Below are 13,441 nucleotides of genomic sequence, written 5' to 3' on the forward strand. Positions count from 1 at the left end.
GGGGGGGGGGCACTGTTGCCACACCAGTCTGCCCTCTGGCTGTGAAGATGCCACAATAGGCCCAACAACACACTAGTCATAACTGCAGTCGTTAATGTAAAGAATTATCTAATATGATTTTACGCACATCACTGGTTATGTGTATGAGTTTGTGTATGTGTCTCTGTGTGTGTCTGTCGTTTCAAACAAAAACATGAAGAGCATTTCAATTCCATTTACCTCACTTCAGAAAAGCATGTTGTGGTTCATCACTTGCATTAGCATGTTAGCTGGTTAGCATGGGTCCTGTTATGCCCTGGCTGGCCTACTTTGACAAACTTTGCCAAGATAGAGATAGAGAGAGAGAGAGAAAGAGAGAGAGAGAGAGAGAGAGAGAGAGAGAGTAAAAAGAAGAGCGAAGCTTCATTCGGCTTCATTACAGCAGAAAAGCTCTGGAGCTTTCCAGTAGCGTCAAAAAAATCTCATGCCTGGTTAGCATCCCACCAGGTGTAGAAGATTGCATTGGCACCCAGGCGAACAGAAACCATGCTAATGCTCCTAGCCGACTGACGTCCTTTGGTCTCTAACGGATCGTGAAGAAAGGCTGGGGGTGGGGGTTGGGCAAAATATACCCCCCACACACACACACACACACACCTCTTCTTCCTCCTACTCCCAATCCACGTGCTCAAGTTATCTAAATTAGGCAGAAAATTACCTTCCCCCCCCCCATCCCTATTTGTCAGTTTACCGAGGGGGAAAGGCATTTTAATGACTGAGATAATTTAAAAAAGAGAGTGGGGGAAACAAAGTCGCCTGCAAATGCATTCTAGAAAGATGAGTCCGACAGATGCACATACGAGTGAAAATACAATTAGGTCAGACTGGAGCAACGAGGGAGTGGAGATTTGGCACGTTCGAGGATGGAGGCTTTTGAGGAACTTATAGTACCAGATTGTTTAGCCATTTTCTGTCCAGCTGGGGCCCCAGGTCTGAGTAAGCGTGGCCTCTGGGACCCACAGGGTCCCACAAAAGTGTTTTTGTCCTTAAGGTCTCAGACAGTTGCTTTTTGGGAGCATGATAAAGTGTGTGTGTGTTTGTGTGTGTTTGTGTGTGTGTGTGTGTGTGTGTGTGTGTGTGTGTGTGTGTGTGTGTGTGTGTGTGTGTGTGTGTGAAATGCATCAGACATTTCCATTAGGGCATAGGATATATTGATGTAATTGATGTTATATGTGGTAGTATTATATATGCATGGAAAACATCACCACCACAGTTCTGTCTCAGCATGGGAGTGATTCCACGACTGAAACATAAATATTGTGACCAATATCTTCTACGTTGTTTTTTTATTTATCTTTGCAGGCTGTGTGGGTACCCCCCTTTCTACGATGAGAATGACTCCAAACTCTTTGAACAGATTCTCAAAGCTGACTACGAGTTTGATGCACCTTACTGGGATGACATATCTGACTCTGGTAATCTGTGTGTGTGTGTGTCTGTGTGTGTGTGTCTGTGTGTGTGTGTGAGAGAGAGAGATAATCCCAACCGTTTCCAGTAAGCAGTGCAGAACCAGACTTCAGCCTTACAGGAAAGAGTGCTGACCAGTCACACTGGTATTTGATAAACATGCCCTGGTGTGATGGAAACAAGTTGTGACTAAATACAGACCTTGTATATATGTGTGTGTGTGTGTGTGTGTGTGTGTGTGTGTGTGTGTGTGTGTTGTTCACATGCACATGTGTATTTCTGTCTGGATATAATTTGCAGAAGCTTTAAACATAAACATATCTCTCTCTTGGCTGTCTGTGTTTCTGTCTACAGCTAAAGACTTCATTAGCTGTTTGATGGAGAAGGACCCGGCCAAAAGATACACATGTGACCAAGCGCTTCGGCATCCCTGGTGAGTGTGACCTCTAGGATGGAACACAACCCTTTGACCTTTGACCTATTGAGCCAGTGTCAACCCTGACGAAAGGCTTCATGTGACATCTCTCACCTGTGCTGTTAGCAGGGGTTCCATTTTCTGTCTTGTTATTGAATCTGTCTTACTCTCGGCTTGCTCTGAAAGCTGTTGTGCAACGCTGTCATGACAACCGTGTGACTGCACTTCCCAGAACAACTGACAGTGTCATAATTTGTTTCTTGACTGGATGAACTATACAAAAAAAAGTTTTTTTGTCTGTGCTCTGCATGACTTTTTGGATAGCTCCTCCATCTTTGGCATGACGTAAACGTTGTGGGCTCTTTTCGCCCGACGAGGCCTCCCGTGTGAGTGCATGAGTGTGCCTGAATCCCGTTGTCTTGTTAGCGAGCTCCCCTCTGGCTCTGTGGAGCCGGGCCACCAGTGGCGAGAGGGGGAAATCTCCTGAATGAATGCGGGCCAATTAGTGGCTAACGAGCCATCGGCCATTCTCTGGCACTAAGCGCCAATCAGCATATCCTCCCCTGACTCACATTTAGAGAGCACGCCAGCCTAACGAGGGAGACCTCTCTGGGCGGTGGAGGGGAGGGAGGGAGGGGTGGAGTAGAGAGTGGTTCAGGTGGAGGAAAGGTGGTGAAGAGAGGGTTTAAGCAGGACCTCAATAGCCCCTTTACATTGACACTCTTAATCTGATTACAAATGGAGTAACGGCTCAATCGGAATAAAAATACCTCAACCGATCGGATTTAGCCCGATCCGACTAAATTTCCAATCGGATCGAGAGAGGTGGTGCACTCCGTTCTGATAATCCGATCGATCGAAAAATCCACCCATGTAAACAGGTACTCCGATAGTTGGAGTACATTCCTCTTTCTGCGCAGGTGTTCCCTATGTGCTAATGATGCACAGTGACGTAAACAACATTAGTTTCCATGGCGGCAACCGACAATACATCTAGGAGTTTCTAAATTATTAAATGCGTGTTTCATGTAAACGCAGATTAAACACCAATCGGTTTATTTAGTGTTCATGTAAACAGTTTGGTTGAAATCTTTAATCAGATTCATTTCAATCTGATTGACAAAAAAAACGTCAATGCGGCTATTGTTACATTAATGACTTTAGTAGCACATGATGTGTTCTGTCTGCAAAACAACGTCTTTACACATAAAGCCCAATATTTTCCCAACTTGCGACATCAGAGTTGCTATGTTGAGGTAAGAAAATGTCCCCTTCATGGGTGTTTTATGGACCATGTTGTACACTACAGGGGTTAGACCTCCACACTGAGAATATTTAGAGGTATGACATTTAAATTATGCTTGCTTTCAGCCACCACATTTATCACATTTATCCACATACGTTCATTCTTACGCTGGAATTGGTGTGATTCGAAAGTCTCATGAATCACACATAAGATTTTCCCAGCGCTCAGGCCTGTGCTGGTTTGATTGATAAATGAGAGCCGTTGTGTATGTGTTGCAGGATCTCTGGCGACACAGCTCTGTGCAAAAACATCCACGAGTCCGTGAGCAGACAAATGCGCAAGAACTTCGCCAAAAGCAAATGGAGAGTAAGTGTGTGTGTGCGTGTGTGTGTGTGCATGTGTGTGCGTGCGTGCATGTGTGTGTGTATGCATTCATATTTGTCCTTTGGTAGTGTCAGTCATTGAGAATTCAGAACATTGAAAATTCACTACATGTCTATATAATGTGTACGTATACTTTACTGTATAGATACATATACAACACACCCAGTATATTGCATGACCTCGACACAGCCCTCTAATTCACTCACTCTATTGTCTTCCTCCTCTGTGCCACAGCAAGCATTCAATGCCACGGCAGTAGTGCGGCACATGCGTAAGCTGCAGCTGGGCAGCAGCATGAGCAGCAGCATGGGCAGCAGCATAGACGGCCCGCACCCGGGCGGCGCCGCCACCAACCCGACCCGAAGCCAAAGCCAAGCGCACAGCCAGAGCCAGAGCCAGAGCCAGAGCCATACACCAAACCAGACGCAGACGCAGCAGACGCTGCAGCCGCTGCAGGCCACACCAAACCAGACGCAGCCGCAGACGCAGATGCAGACGCCACTGGCGCAGACGCCCGTCCAGATGACACCAAACCAGATGCCGCTGAGCCATGCCCACGGGCAGAGCCAGAACGCCGTACATCTCAAGAGTCCCGTCCCGGACGCCACCTCTGTGCCCTGCAAGGACTGTAAGTTGGCCTCCGATCTCTCAGGAGTCACATGTTTTGTCTGATTTTCTCTTATTTGACAGTCTTAAGCGTTAAGAGTCTCAAGTGATTTTCATTGCTGGGGAAATATTCAGATTTAAACATGAATTAAGATGGATATGTTGAAATATAAATATATGAAAATATCTCAAAGTAAATATAAATATATAAAAATAAGGGTGAGGGAAGTGTGATGTGTACAGTATTTATTTTTACGTATATTTAGTGTTGTTACTGTTGCTGCCGACAGGGTAAAGAATACTACTTTTAGTTTGCATAGCACCTGTCACAATCACAATGTCACCTTGCGAAATCATGAAAAGAGACCTTAACCATTTCTCTCTGCCTAGTACTGTATCTTGTGAAGTATCAGTTGGCAGTTGTGACTCTGTATTATGTACTCAGTATGATGCTAACCTGTGATGGATTAGTGTCCTGTCCAGGGGGAGTCTATTACTCGCATCGTGTGAGTACCTGCTCTATTAGCGTCCAAGACTAGGAAAGGATTAACTTATGATGCTATCATATTGATGAAAGGTATATATATTCAATTATTTTTATTGAGTTTCACACAACCAATTACATATACATTGACATAGTAAAAGCGTAAGCATGAATGAAATACATTTCAGCGAAATCAATGGATCAGAAATGCCACAAACTTGAAATAAGACAAAGTGACAATACAGACAGGTAGAAAACAACCATATTGATGAAAGGTATCTTGAAACATTATAGCTTTGTAGCTTGTGATGTAGCTTTGAATATTACTGTAACATTGTCAGCATGTGTTAAATGGAAAAGATATATGCTTATGGATTCTTTTACAGTGAGATATCCATTTAATGTAATTTATCGTTGCAAGTGTTGGAACTGAGCTGATTTTTGAGTTTTGAGTAGAAGGACACATGAACAGTCATTCACTTTTTTTTTTTTAAGACTAACAAGGCCTGATATTGGGCAGTTACAGAATCAATGAACACTGGAATGAGCCAAATACTTTCAAAGGTCAACAATTTAGAGATGTGATTGTGTGCTACAGATTTTTGCTATCATGTTTCTGAAAACAAACCAAAGATCGAGAAGAGTACGAAAAAGGAAGGTCTTGGCCAATGCAGTATCAGCTGAACAGATTTGTTTTTGGTTGATACTAAGGGAGGTATGCTGGATTTACTATAGGACTTACTCAAGGATAGTACTAGTGTGTATTAAGGATAGTCATAGTGTGTAATAGGATAGTAGTATTGTGATTTTAAATGTATTTCACTTTTCTTTAAATCATTTACTTTAATACTAATGTAAAGTCACTTTGGATAATAGTGTTAGCAAAGTAAACATACACATAAACATAGTATATAGTACTTTTGTCCCTGTTCACATTGGAGTTGTGTTGGTTGTGGCTACGTGGTTGTCTCCAGGTGAACTCTGGCTAATTCTTCACCTTTGTGTTATGTCAACACACAGTATCTCTGCAGTAGTCTCTTTGTCAGTGGTGTTTGTGACAGGAATCTGTGCATCTTTAGTTGCTGTTGTTAATTTGTATGTTCTGTAGTTTATTTGTATATTATTTGTCCATGTCTCTTAAGCAGTTATGGTATTTCTGTAGTTGTACTGTGCCTTCAGTGCTGTGTGATGTCATTTATTTTCAGAATTGGTGTAATTCAGAATTGGAATTCAGAATTTTATTTATTTTGGAATTTCATTCAGAATTGGAATGATTGGCGGCTTTGTCTCTTGTAGGTCCCGCCCCTTCCTCTACCCCCTGCAGCCTGGCCTTGGCTGCTTCCTCCTCGGCTGTGGGGGTGGAGTCCTGCCGACCACGTCCTTCCACTGTCGCCACGGTGATCACGGGGCCCAAGTGACGCCAGGTCCTGCGGGGAGAGAGCTGGGAGGCAACCGCGCTGTGAACGCACACACACCTTCGTCGCTGCCCAACCCACTCCCCGCCCTGCCGCGGAGAGGCAGAGGACTGTCTGATTGCCATAGCCTATTGCACACACACACACACACACACACACACACACACACACACATTCACACACACACACACACACATTCACACACACACACACACACACACACACACACACACACACACACACATTCACACACTCTCACACACACATATCCACCTGGACCTGCATGCCAGAAGAGGGCAAAGCTCTCTCTCTCTCACACACACACACACACACACACACACACACACACACACACACACGTTTCTTGGTGTTTTATGCCCCCAATGTTGTCTTCAAGGCAGCACTGCCTAGAAGGCACTAGGGTTAGGCATGGGTTAAGGTTAGGGTTGGGGTTAGGTTTAGGATCCAGGTGCCTTTAAGTCAGCGGTGTCAGCGCTGCCTGGAAGACGACGTTGGGGGCATAAAACACCATCGAGCCACACACACACACACACACACACACACACACACACACACACACACACACACAGACACACACACACACAGACTCATACATGATCACACACAGGCAACACAAACAAAGATTCTCACACATGTTGTTTGCAAATATTCTATTGACAAACAGCAGGGGGCAATTGATATTGCTGCTGGATTTGCAGGTCCATCGAGCTGTGTGTGTGTGAGTGTGCGTGTGTGTGTTTATGGGTGCAGGCTGCCTGGTTGTATAAGTGGATGTGCGAGTGTGTGTATGTGAGAGAGAGAGTGTTCAAGAGCCAGTGTTATTATGACATCAACTTAACATAAGCGTAAACTTCTCTTCTCGTCAGTTTTCATCCCCAGCTCTACCTTTCCTCTCACTCCGCTAGTTTTTTTCCTGTCCTTTTTTTTCCCCGCTCTTCATTTTTCCAATTTTTTATTTGTTTTTTCGTCTGCACTTCTCCTCATTTTCTCATCTTCTATCTGTACTTTTTGTCGTTCCAACTGCATCCACGTTTTGTGCATACATGTCGCTAAAGTGCTTTACGAGTACCAAACGACTGTTGAGTGCTGTACCCTGACTCTGGGCTTATTTGCTCCCTATTTGCACAGGAGATGTAGAAGTGATTCTCAGACATCCTGAGCTGCGGGTGTGTTTGTGTGTGTGTGTGTGTGTGTGTGTGTGCAGCTACCAGTCGCACTAGTCCAAGTGAAGTTAAGTTCTCTACAGTATACTGTATAGTAGAGAGATGGAAGTTCTTAAAAAGTTCCCGTTCTTCAGAGTGGGGAGGTGTCGGAACATTGTATAATTTTGTCGTTAATGGAAACATGCAATATGTTTTACTGATTTTCTTACTTTGTGAGACTCTTTTGTTTTTGTAAAAAGCACTCTTCTCTAGGACAGGGCAGGCAGCACAGCACTACTACACAGCTGTGGAGCTTTTTGCAGGGTGATTCATCAGGTTTGAACTCTCTTGGCCTGTTCTGCAACAGAATGGCATTTTTGGTCCATAAAATTGATTCTTTTTTTTCTTTTTTTTTTACTTGAAAGATGGTAGAACTGTTAACCCCTCACTTCCCCACTCCCCACACACCAACCAGTTAACCCCCACCCCCCCCTCCACCCCACCCAACATCCACCCCCTGACACCCCAGAAAAAAAAAGCCATGGCATCAGTCATCCGTGTCCAGTTTAACGAGTTCTCAGGGACTACTGCATGGACGCCGCGACACACTTCTCCACAGTGACCCCTCTGACTTGCTTGAGAGTTTACTATATGTATCAGTACATGTGCGTGGTGTGTGTGTGTGTGTGTATGTCTGTATGTGGGTTCTCAAGAAGTGGACAGCACTGGCAATGATGGAATCAGTTTCTGTGTATTCTTTATCAGAACAGGCAGGACATTCTTATGGAAATGTGACAGGAGACGAAATATTGGTGGTATCCTATTTGTTATGGCCGGATGATGGATGGATGCACCCGTATATGATGAGATGAAATATATGATAAATATGTATGCCTGCAACAGAATTCTTGGGATGCACAGAAAGAAATGAATGTAATTTTTGTGGCATTGGTGTTGATATCAGAGTGTGTTGTGTGTGTACCTCGTATTTGTCAAGGAGGCAAAACATGTGATGCGTTTCCTATGATTTCCCAATTCCACAGTTAATAATCAGAGATGCATAAGACTGAACACCGACTGAACTTCCACACTCCTACCTGTCTGACGTGCTGGTGCCCATGGGAACAGAAATAAAAACATTCTAGAAAGCTTACGTGATGGGAATCAAAACCTCAAACCTAGTCAGGATCTCAGTTTCCTCTGCTGAGGAACAGGGACACAGAGATTGTAAACCTGCTCTGTGAAGCCCACTCTACCCTCTCTGGTCCTGAGCCAGGGCTTGCCGTCCAGATCCTGCAGAACCTCTACAGTATGCTTCGTCCTTTTGGATTCGGCTATTTGGCTCCTACAACTGCGGCACATAATAATAATTTAAGTGTCACATAATAATGATTTCCACACCACATGTGATTATCACAAATAACAGATTGCATTTGATTACCACTAATAAGGTTTGATTTACACAATAGTCTCTGACATCCTGTGTGATAAAGGAGCGTAGAGGCTGACATGTGCCCCTCTTTGATCTGTTGTGAGGTGTTTAAATGGGAAGTGACTGGTAGTGGCCTATAGACCACATAGTGCTCCCACATTATGTACGTCCACTGATCTGCCATTATTTATGCTGCTGTCCAGTTCTTCGGATGGAAGTAGAGTTTACACTTTGTCTATGCTGTGTAAAACCCAGTTTTCTTTCTTCTTTCTTGTGTTGTTTGTTTCCCTGTTTAAAAACTGTCTGTGTTTGGGTGGGGGGGGAATCACGGTGTCTGTATATGTTTTGAAATTGATGATGTGCATGTGGCTAGTCTATGTAAAGGTTTGTAAATAGATTGTGAATACCATTGTTAATGTCCTACATAAAAAAGGAGCTTGAGAATGTCCTGTGTGTGCCTGTGTGTGAATGTATGGGGGGGTATTGTGTGTCCGTGTGTGTGTGTGTGTGTGTGTTTGGGAAATGTGGACGATTGTATTCTTTCACTGGAATGTCAATCTCGTGTCAAATGAAATGCTAACCAATGCTTGTAAAACCCGCTGTCCATCCCTCCCTCTTGTCTAATGCTGTGCACGTGTCTCCTGTTAACGATCTGTCTTTTTTGGAAAAGGGGGTCTCACACACTTAATCCAGTATTGGCTCTGTAATGCAACCAGGGTCACCACTTTCAGACAGAGCCCCGGCTTCAGAAATGTGAAATCCTGCCATGTGTGTCCTTTCGCCTGTGCACTAAACACAAGTGATATCACTAATTAGTTGATCTACCTGGCTGAAGAACTGAGCTACATACAGTATGATCGGCTGGTTTAGTGAATGGTTAGAGCAAATATGCGCTAAGACTTTTACTTTTCTGAAGCCTCGATGGCCATCACTGCTCCCAGACTTGGGTTAAGTCCAGACCTGAACCTGAGCTTTGACCCCAGGATTAGCTCAGGACTAGGCCTTTCAGTGGGTCGGCGGTCTGGCTCTAAATGTTTCAGTAGAAGTGGAATGAAGTCATGTTTTTTTTCTTACATACACTGCAGTGCGACACTAGGCTTTGGGACAGTGTGTCACGGAGTGTTTTTCCGCTGAGGAAGTTTCCTTGTGTCTCCTCCAAGCTCAGGTGCTGAGTTTGCCTCCTTTAAAAAAAAAGAGAAAAAAAACATCCACTGAAAGCTGTGATTGACAGGTCAGTGTCACCCATGGCAACGTGCGTTAAGCAACCTTTACTGGAACTGACTTTGTCATGGCAAGAGCTTGCCAAAAACGAAAACAACTGACTTCAAAAATCTCATTAATGAGAAACCATGAACGTCCAAAAATGTATCTTTTTTTGTAATGAAATACAAGCATGTCAGAAATCGCTTTGTATAGAAAAAAGAAAACTTCCAATCCCACACGTTTGCATAACTTGATATTCCCTCACCACGTAACTGTATATCTCTATGTTATGAAGCATATAGGGCCTTGTGATAAATACCATGTCAGCCCACCATACATCACTTTCACTGGAACCTCCATGCCAACCCTATCTGAGACAGAAAACGTTTTTTTTTCTAAAAAAAGACGAATTAAAAACACACACCCAGTGAAATGTGAAATATACACTGTACTCTTTGCATGTGACGATGACAACAATCCATATTTCGGTATGTGGGAGCAACATATCAATACTACTAACCTTACTGTGATGTGGAACTTGTGTTATAATGGGGCTTGTATATCCGATGCCTTTGACAATCATGCGCACATATCAAGAGTTTCTATCATGCTGAACACCAAGGGAGGAATGAACGATTGTTTTTGTTTTACCCTCAAATAAATCCTGAATGACCATTAAGCAAGTCCATGTGTGTCTCATTGGAATGTCTCCGTGCTTGGTAATACTGTAGGAACAAATAGCCATCACAGTGGCGTGTATTTATCAGGCTTAAAATAAATACACATTTGTAGTCATAAACACACACATACATTAGATCCATTCCCATCTGGACACCGGTGCCTTCGCGAGCAGCCTAATATCTGTCACACACACACACACAGTCACAAATAAACACACACACATTGGATATACAGTATTCCCTGTGGCCCCCTGTGAGCACTCTAATACCTGTCAATATTATGCCACCATTGTGCAGATGATCCCCAACCGCCTCTCAGCACTTGGCAGCATCTGCGCCTGAATGAAAGTCTGAATGGATGAATGCAATTTACCTCCTCTGACCCGCACACTCAGCTCTCCATCACGGCCCGTAACACCGCCACGAGAGCCAGGAAATAGATTGCTCTGTCCAGCCTCTGAATATTTAGCACATTTAATCTGCCTGCAGGGGGGGGGGGGAGAAAGGAGGTTGGGGAGGGAGGGAACCTTTTTTTCAAATTTCTCTCAAAAAGGAAAATGAGAAACACTTCAGGGCAAATGCCACTTCATTTCATTCATGCATGTATTTCTCTGTATATGTTTTGTTTATTTTTTTCTCTCTAGGCAGAGTTTACAAGCATAAAATGGACCGGCTCTCACTGGTCCCTTCAACCAGGAGAGGTTTCCCTGGTCTGAAAGATCTGTGTAGGCTACCCTGGCTAGGGTTTGCAGGGCCCTGTAGCTGTGAACTGAGAGAGAGAGATAGAGAGTGTGTGTGAAAGAGAGAGAGAGAGAGTCTTTATGAGGTAATGGTGTGGAAAGGCAGAGTAGCTGTTTTTCCATCTCAGAGTTGGAACTGTTCTGGAGGGATGTGTGGTCGTTAGTGGGAACGAGCCTCTGGGCTTTATTTGGACGGGCTGGTGTTTGGTCTCCATGGGCTAGAGATTAAGAGTGAATTTGGTTTAACTGTGCCCTCCACTTTCCCACCACATACACACACACACACACACACACATTCCCTTACCAATATGCACTCATCGCCTTGTGAACTCACACACGCACGCATGCACACACACACACACACACACACAGGTCTTAATATTGGGTCTTAATCTCCCACTCACACATTTTTTGTCACCTGTGTGCCAGGAAAAAACACTCAGTTTCACACACATGCACCATCACACATACACATTTTCCATTCACAATCTCTCACTTATTTCCTCTTTCACACCTAGTTACACACACTAACTCTTCCTATTCCTTTTGCGCGCACACACACACACACACACATAGACCCTGCTGAGAGAGGCAGACTTTGTGTGATAGTTACACTTTGGAGCTGAGTGATGGTGATATCTATATATGTGCCAGAGGGCTCCAAGACACCTGCCTCATCTTATGGGGAGACATTGGTGAGTAATACGACTGGGGTGAATGGACTGTCTGGGATGCTCTGAAGTTGGATACAAACAGGAAATAATGGAGGGCTCAGGCCATGTTTGAGACAAGAGGCTTAGTGTATCTCTGTCAGACAAATTGCAGGCCTCCAACACAGGAGACAAGTGTGTGTGTGTGTGTGTGTGTATATATGTGCGTGTAAAGATAAATAAGATGGAAAAGAGAGGACCCACAGAGAGTAAGATCCCCATGACACACACACACACTCACAGGAAGCTTGTTGTTGAGCAGTGAGAGAGTCTAGCTCAATTACTGGAGTTGTGTTGAGCAGCAGGTGAGTCCTGCGGGTGGGAGATGGTGGTTGGTCCAAGACTGAGGTCGACTAAGGATGTGTGCTGGAGTAGACCATGTGCTGACTAACATTAATACCATTATGTGTGTGTATGTGTGTGTGTGTGTGTGTGTGTGTGTTTGTGTGTATGAATGTGGAGCAGCTGGTGAATCAGAGTTCATCACTAATTCACAGGACCCAAGGCACCAAACACATTTATGAAGCCCGCTCTGAAAATTAGAATCAATTAGAGACCATCATCGCTCTCCCACTCTGTCTCTCCCACACAAACAGACTCTTTACTTTTTCTCTTGCACACACACACACATACACCAACACACACACACACAATTTACTTTTTTCTTCTCTAGTACATGCACACACTTCTCTCTTTCCAACACACACACACACACACACACACACACACACACACACACACAAAACAAGATGGATTATATTACCGGAATGAACTGGAGCATTATTTGGGAAAAGTACCAGCTTCTACCTGGTCCCAGGAACACATTCCACACAACGTTGCTACTAGCCCAGACCTGCACATCAGGGGGAAACAAGCGAGGTTGTGTATCTGTTTATCTGTCTGTGTATGTTTCCATGTGTATGATGATTCACCTGTGTTTATGGGGTTTAGAGTGTTTATGTGTTTAACAAAGCAAATAGTCCCTTATTTTTGAAAAGATGGCTGACCATTGATATTTGATCCAGTACATATGTGTGAATTTATGAGCAAGAAACCCTGGTATGTGTTTGTACATTTTTACTGTGTGTGTGTGCATTCATATTTATTGTTAGTCTCCTCATACACCTCCTTGGGAAAATTCTTATTTCTGGGATGCAGGAGCTCTTGGGGTTGGATACCCTAAATGTGTTCCTCATTAGTCAGAGTGAATCCAGCTGCATAAACCTGTTGCATAACGCACCCCGGGTATGACTTGGTAATAAGCAGTGTGTGTGTGTGTGTGTGTGTTCAGGACTACGATGGGACAGCTCTGCAGGAATGCATTAGATTATTTGTCCGTGTATGTTTGTGTGTGTGTGTGTGTGTGTGTGTGTGAGAGAGAGAGAGACTGACTTGTGATGTAACAGTAGCAGTTTCATTTGTTCCCTTCAGAACTGCCAGAATTCCATCCCTCGCTGCAACCTTTCCGAGCCCAGAATTCCAGAGTAATCCAATAAGCACAAATCCATCTTCTCTTA

The 13,441-nt window shown here is 44.0% G+C and overlaps 1 protein-coding gene across 1 annotated transcript in view; it reads left to right on the forward strand.

Moving 5' to 3' along the window:
* camk1da (calcium/calmodulin-dependent protein kinase 1Da) overlaps positions 1-10,473 on the forward strand; it is a 64,899-nt gene extending 54,426 nt beyond the window's left edge. Inside the window, exons 7-11 of the mRNA XM_076296733.1 lie at positions 1,342-1,454; positions 1,801-1,879; positions 3,386-3,473; positions 3,726-4,119; positions 5,878-10,473. Of these exons, the coding sequence (XP_076152848.1) occupies positions 1,342-1,454; positions 1,801-1,879; positions 3,386-3,473; positions 3,726-4,119; positions 5,878-5,999 (796 nt within the window). The 3' untranslated portion in view covers positions 6,000-10,473. The remainder of the gene's footprint in view (positions 1-1,341; positions 1,455-1,800; positions 1,880-3,385; positions 3,474-3,725; positions 4,120-5,877) is intronic.
* The last annotated feature ends 2,968 nt before the right edge of the window (positions 10,474-13,441 follow it).

This window comes from Alosa pseudoharengus, unplaced genomic scaffold (assembly GCF_046254945.1).
Source record: "Alosa pseudoharengus isolate Yale_2024_CS ecotype anadromous, Long Island Sound unplaced genomic scaffold, YU_APseudo_1.1 YU_APseudo_1.1_scf_20, whole genome shotgun sequence".
NCBI classification, from domain to species: Eukaryota; Metazoa; Chordata; class Actinopteri; order Clupeiformes; family Clupeidae; genus Alosa; species Alosa pseudoharengus.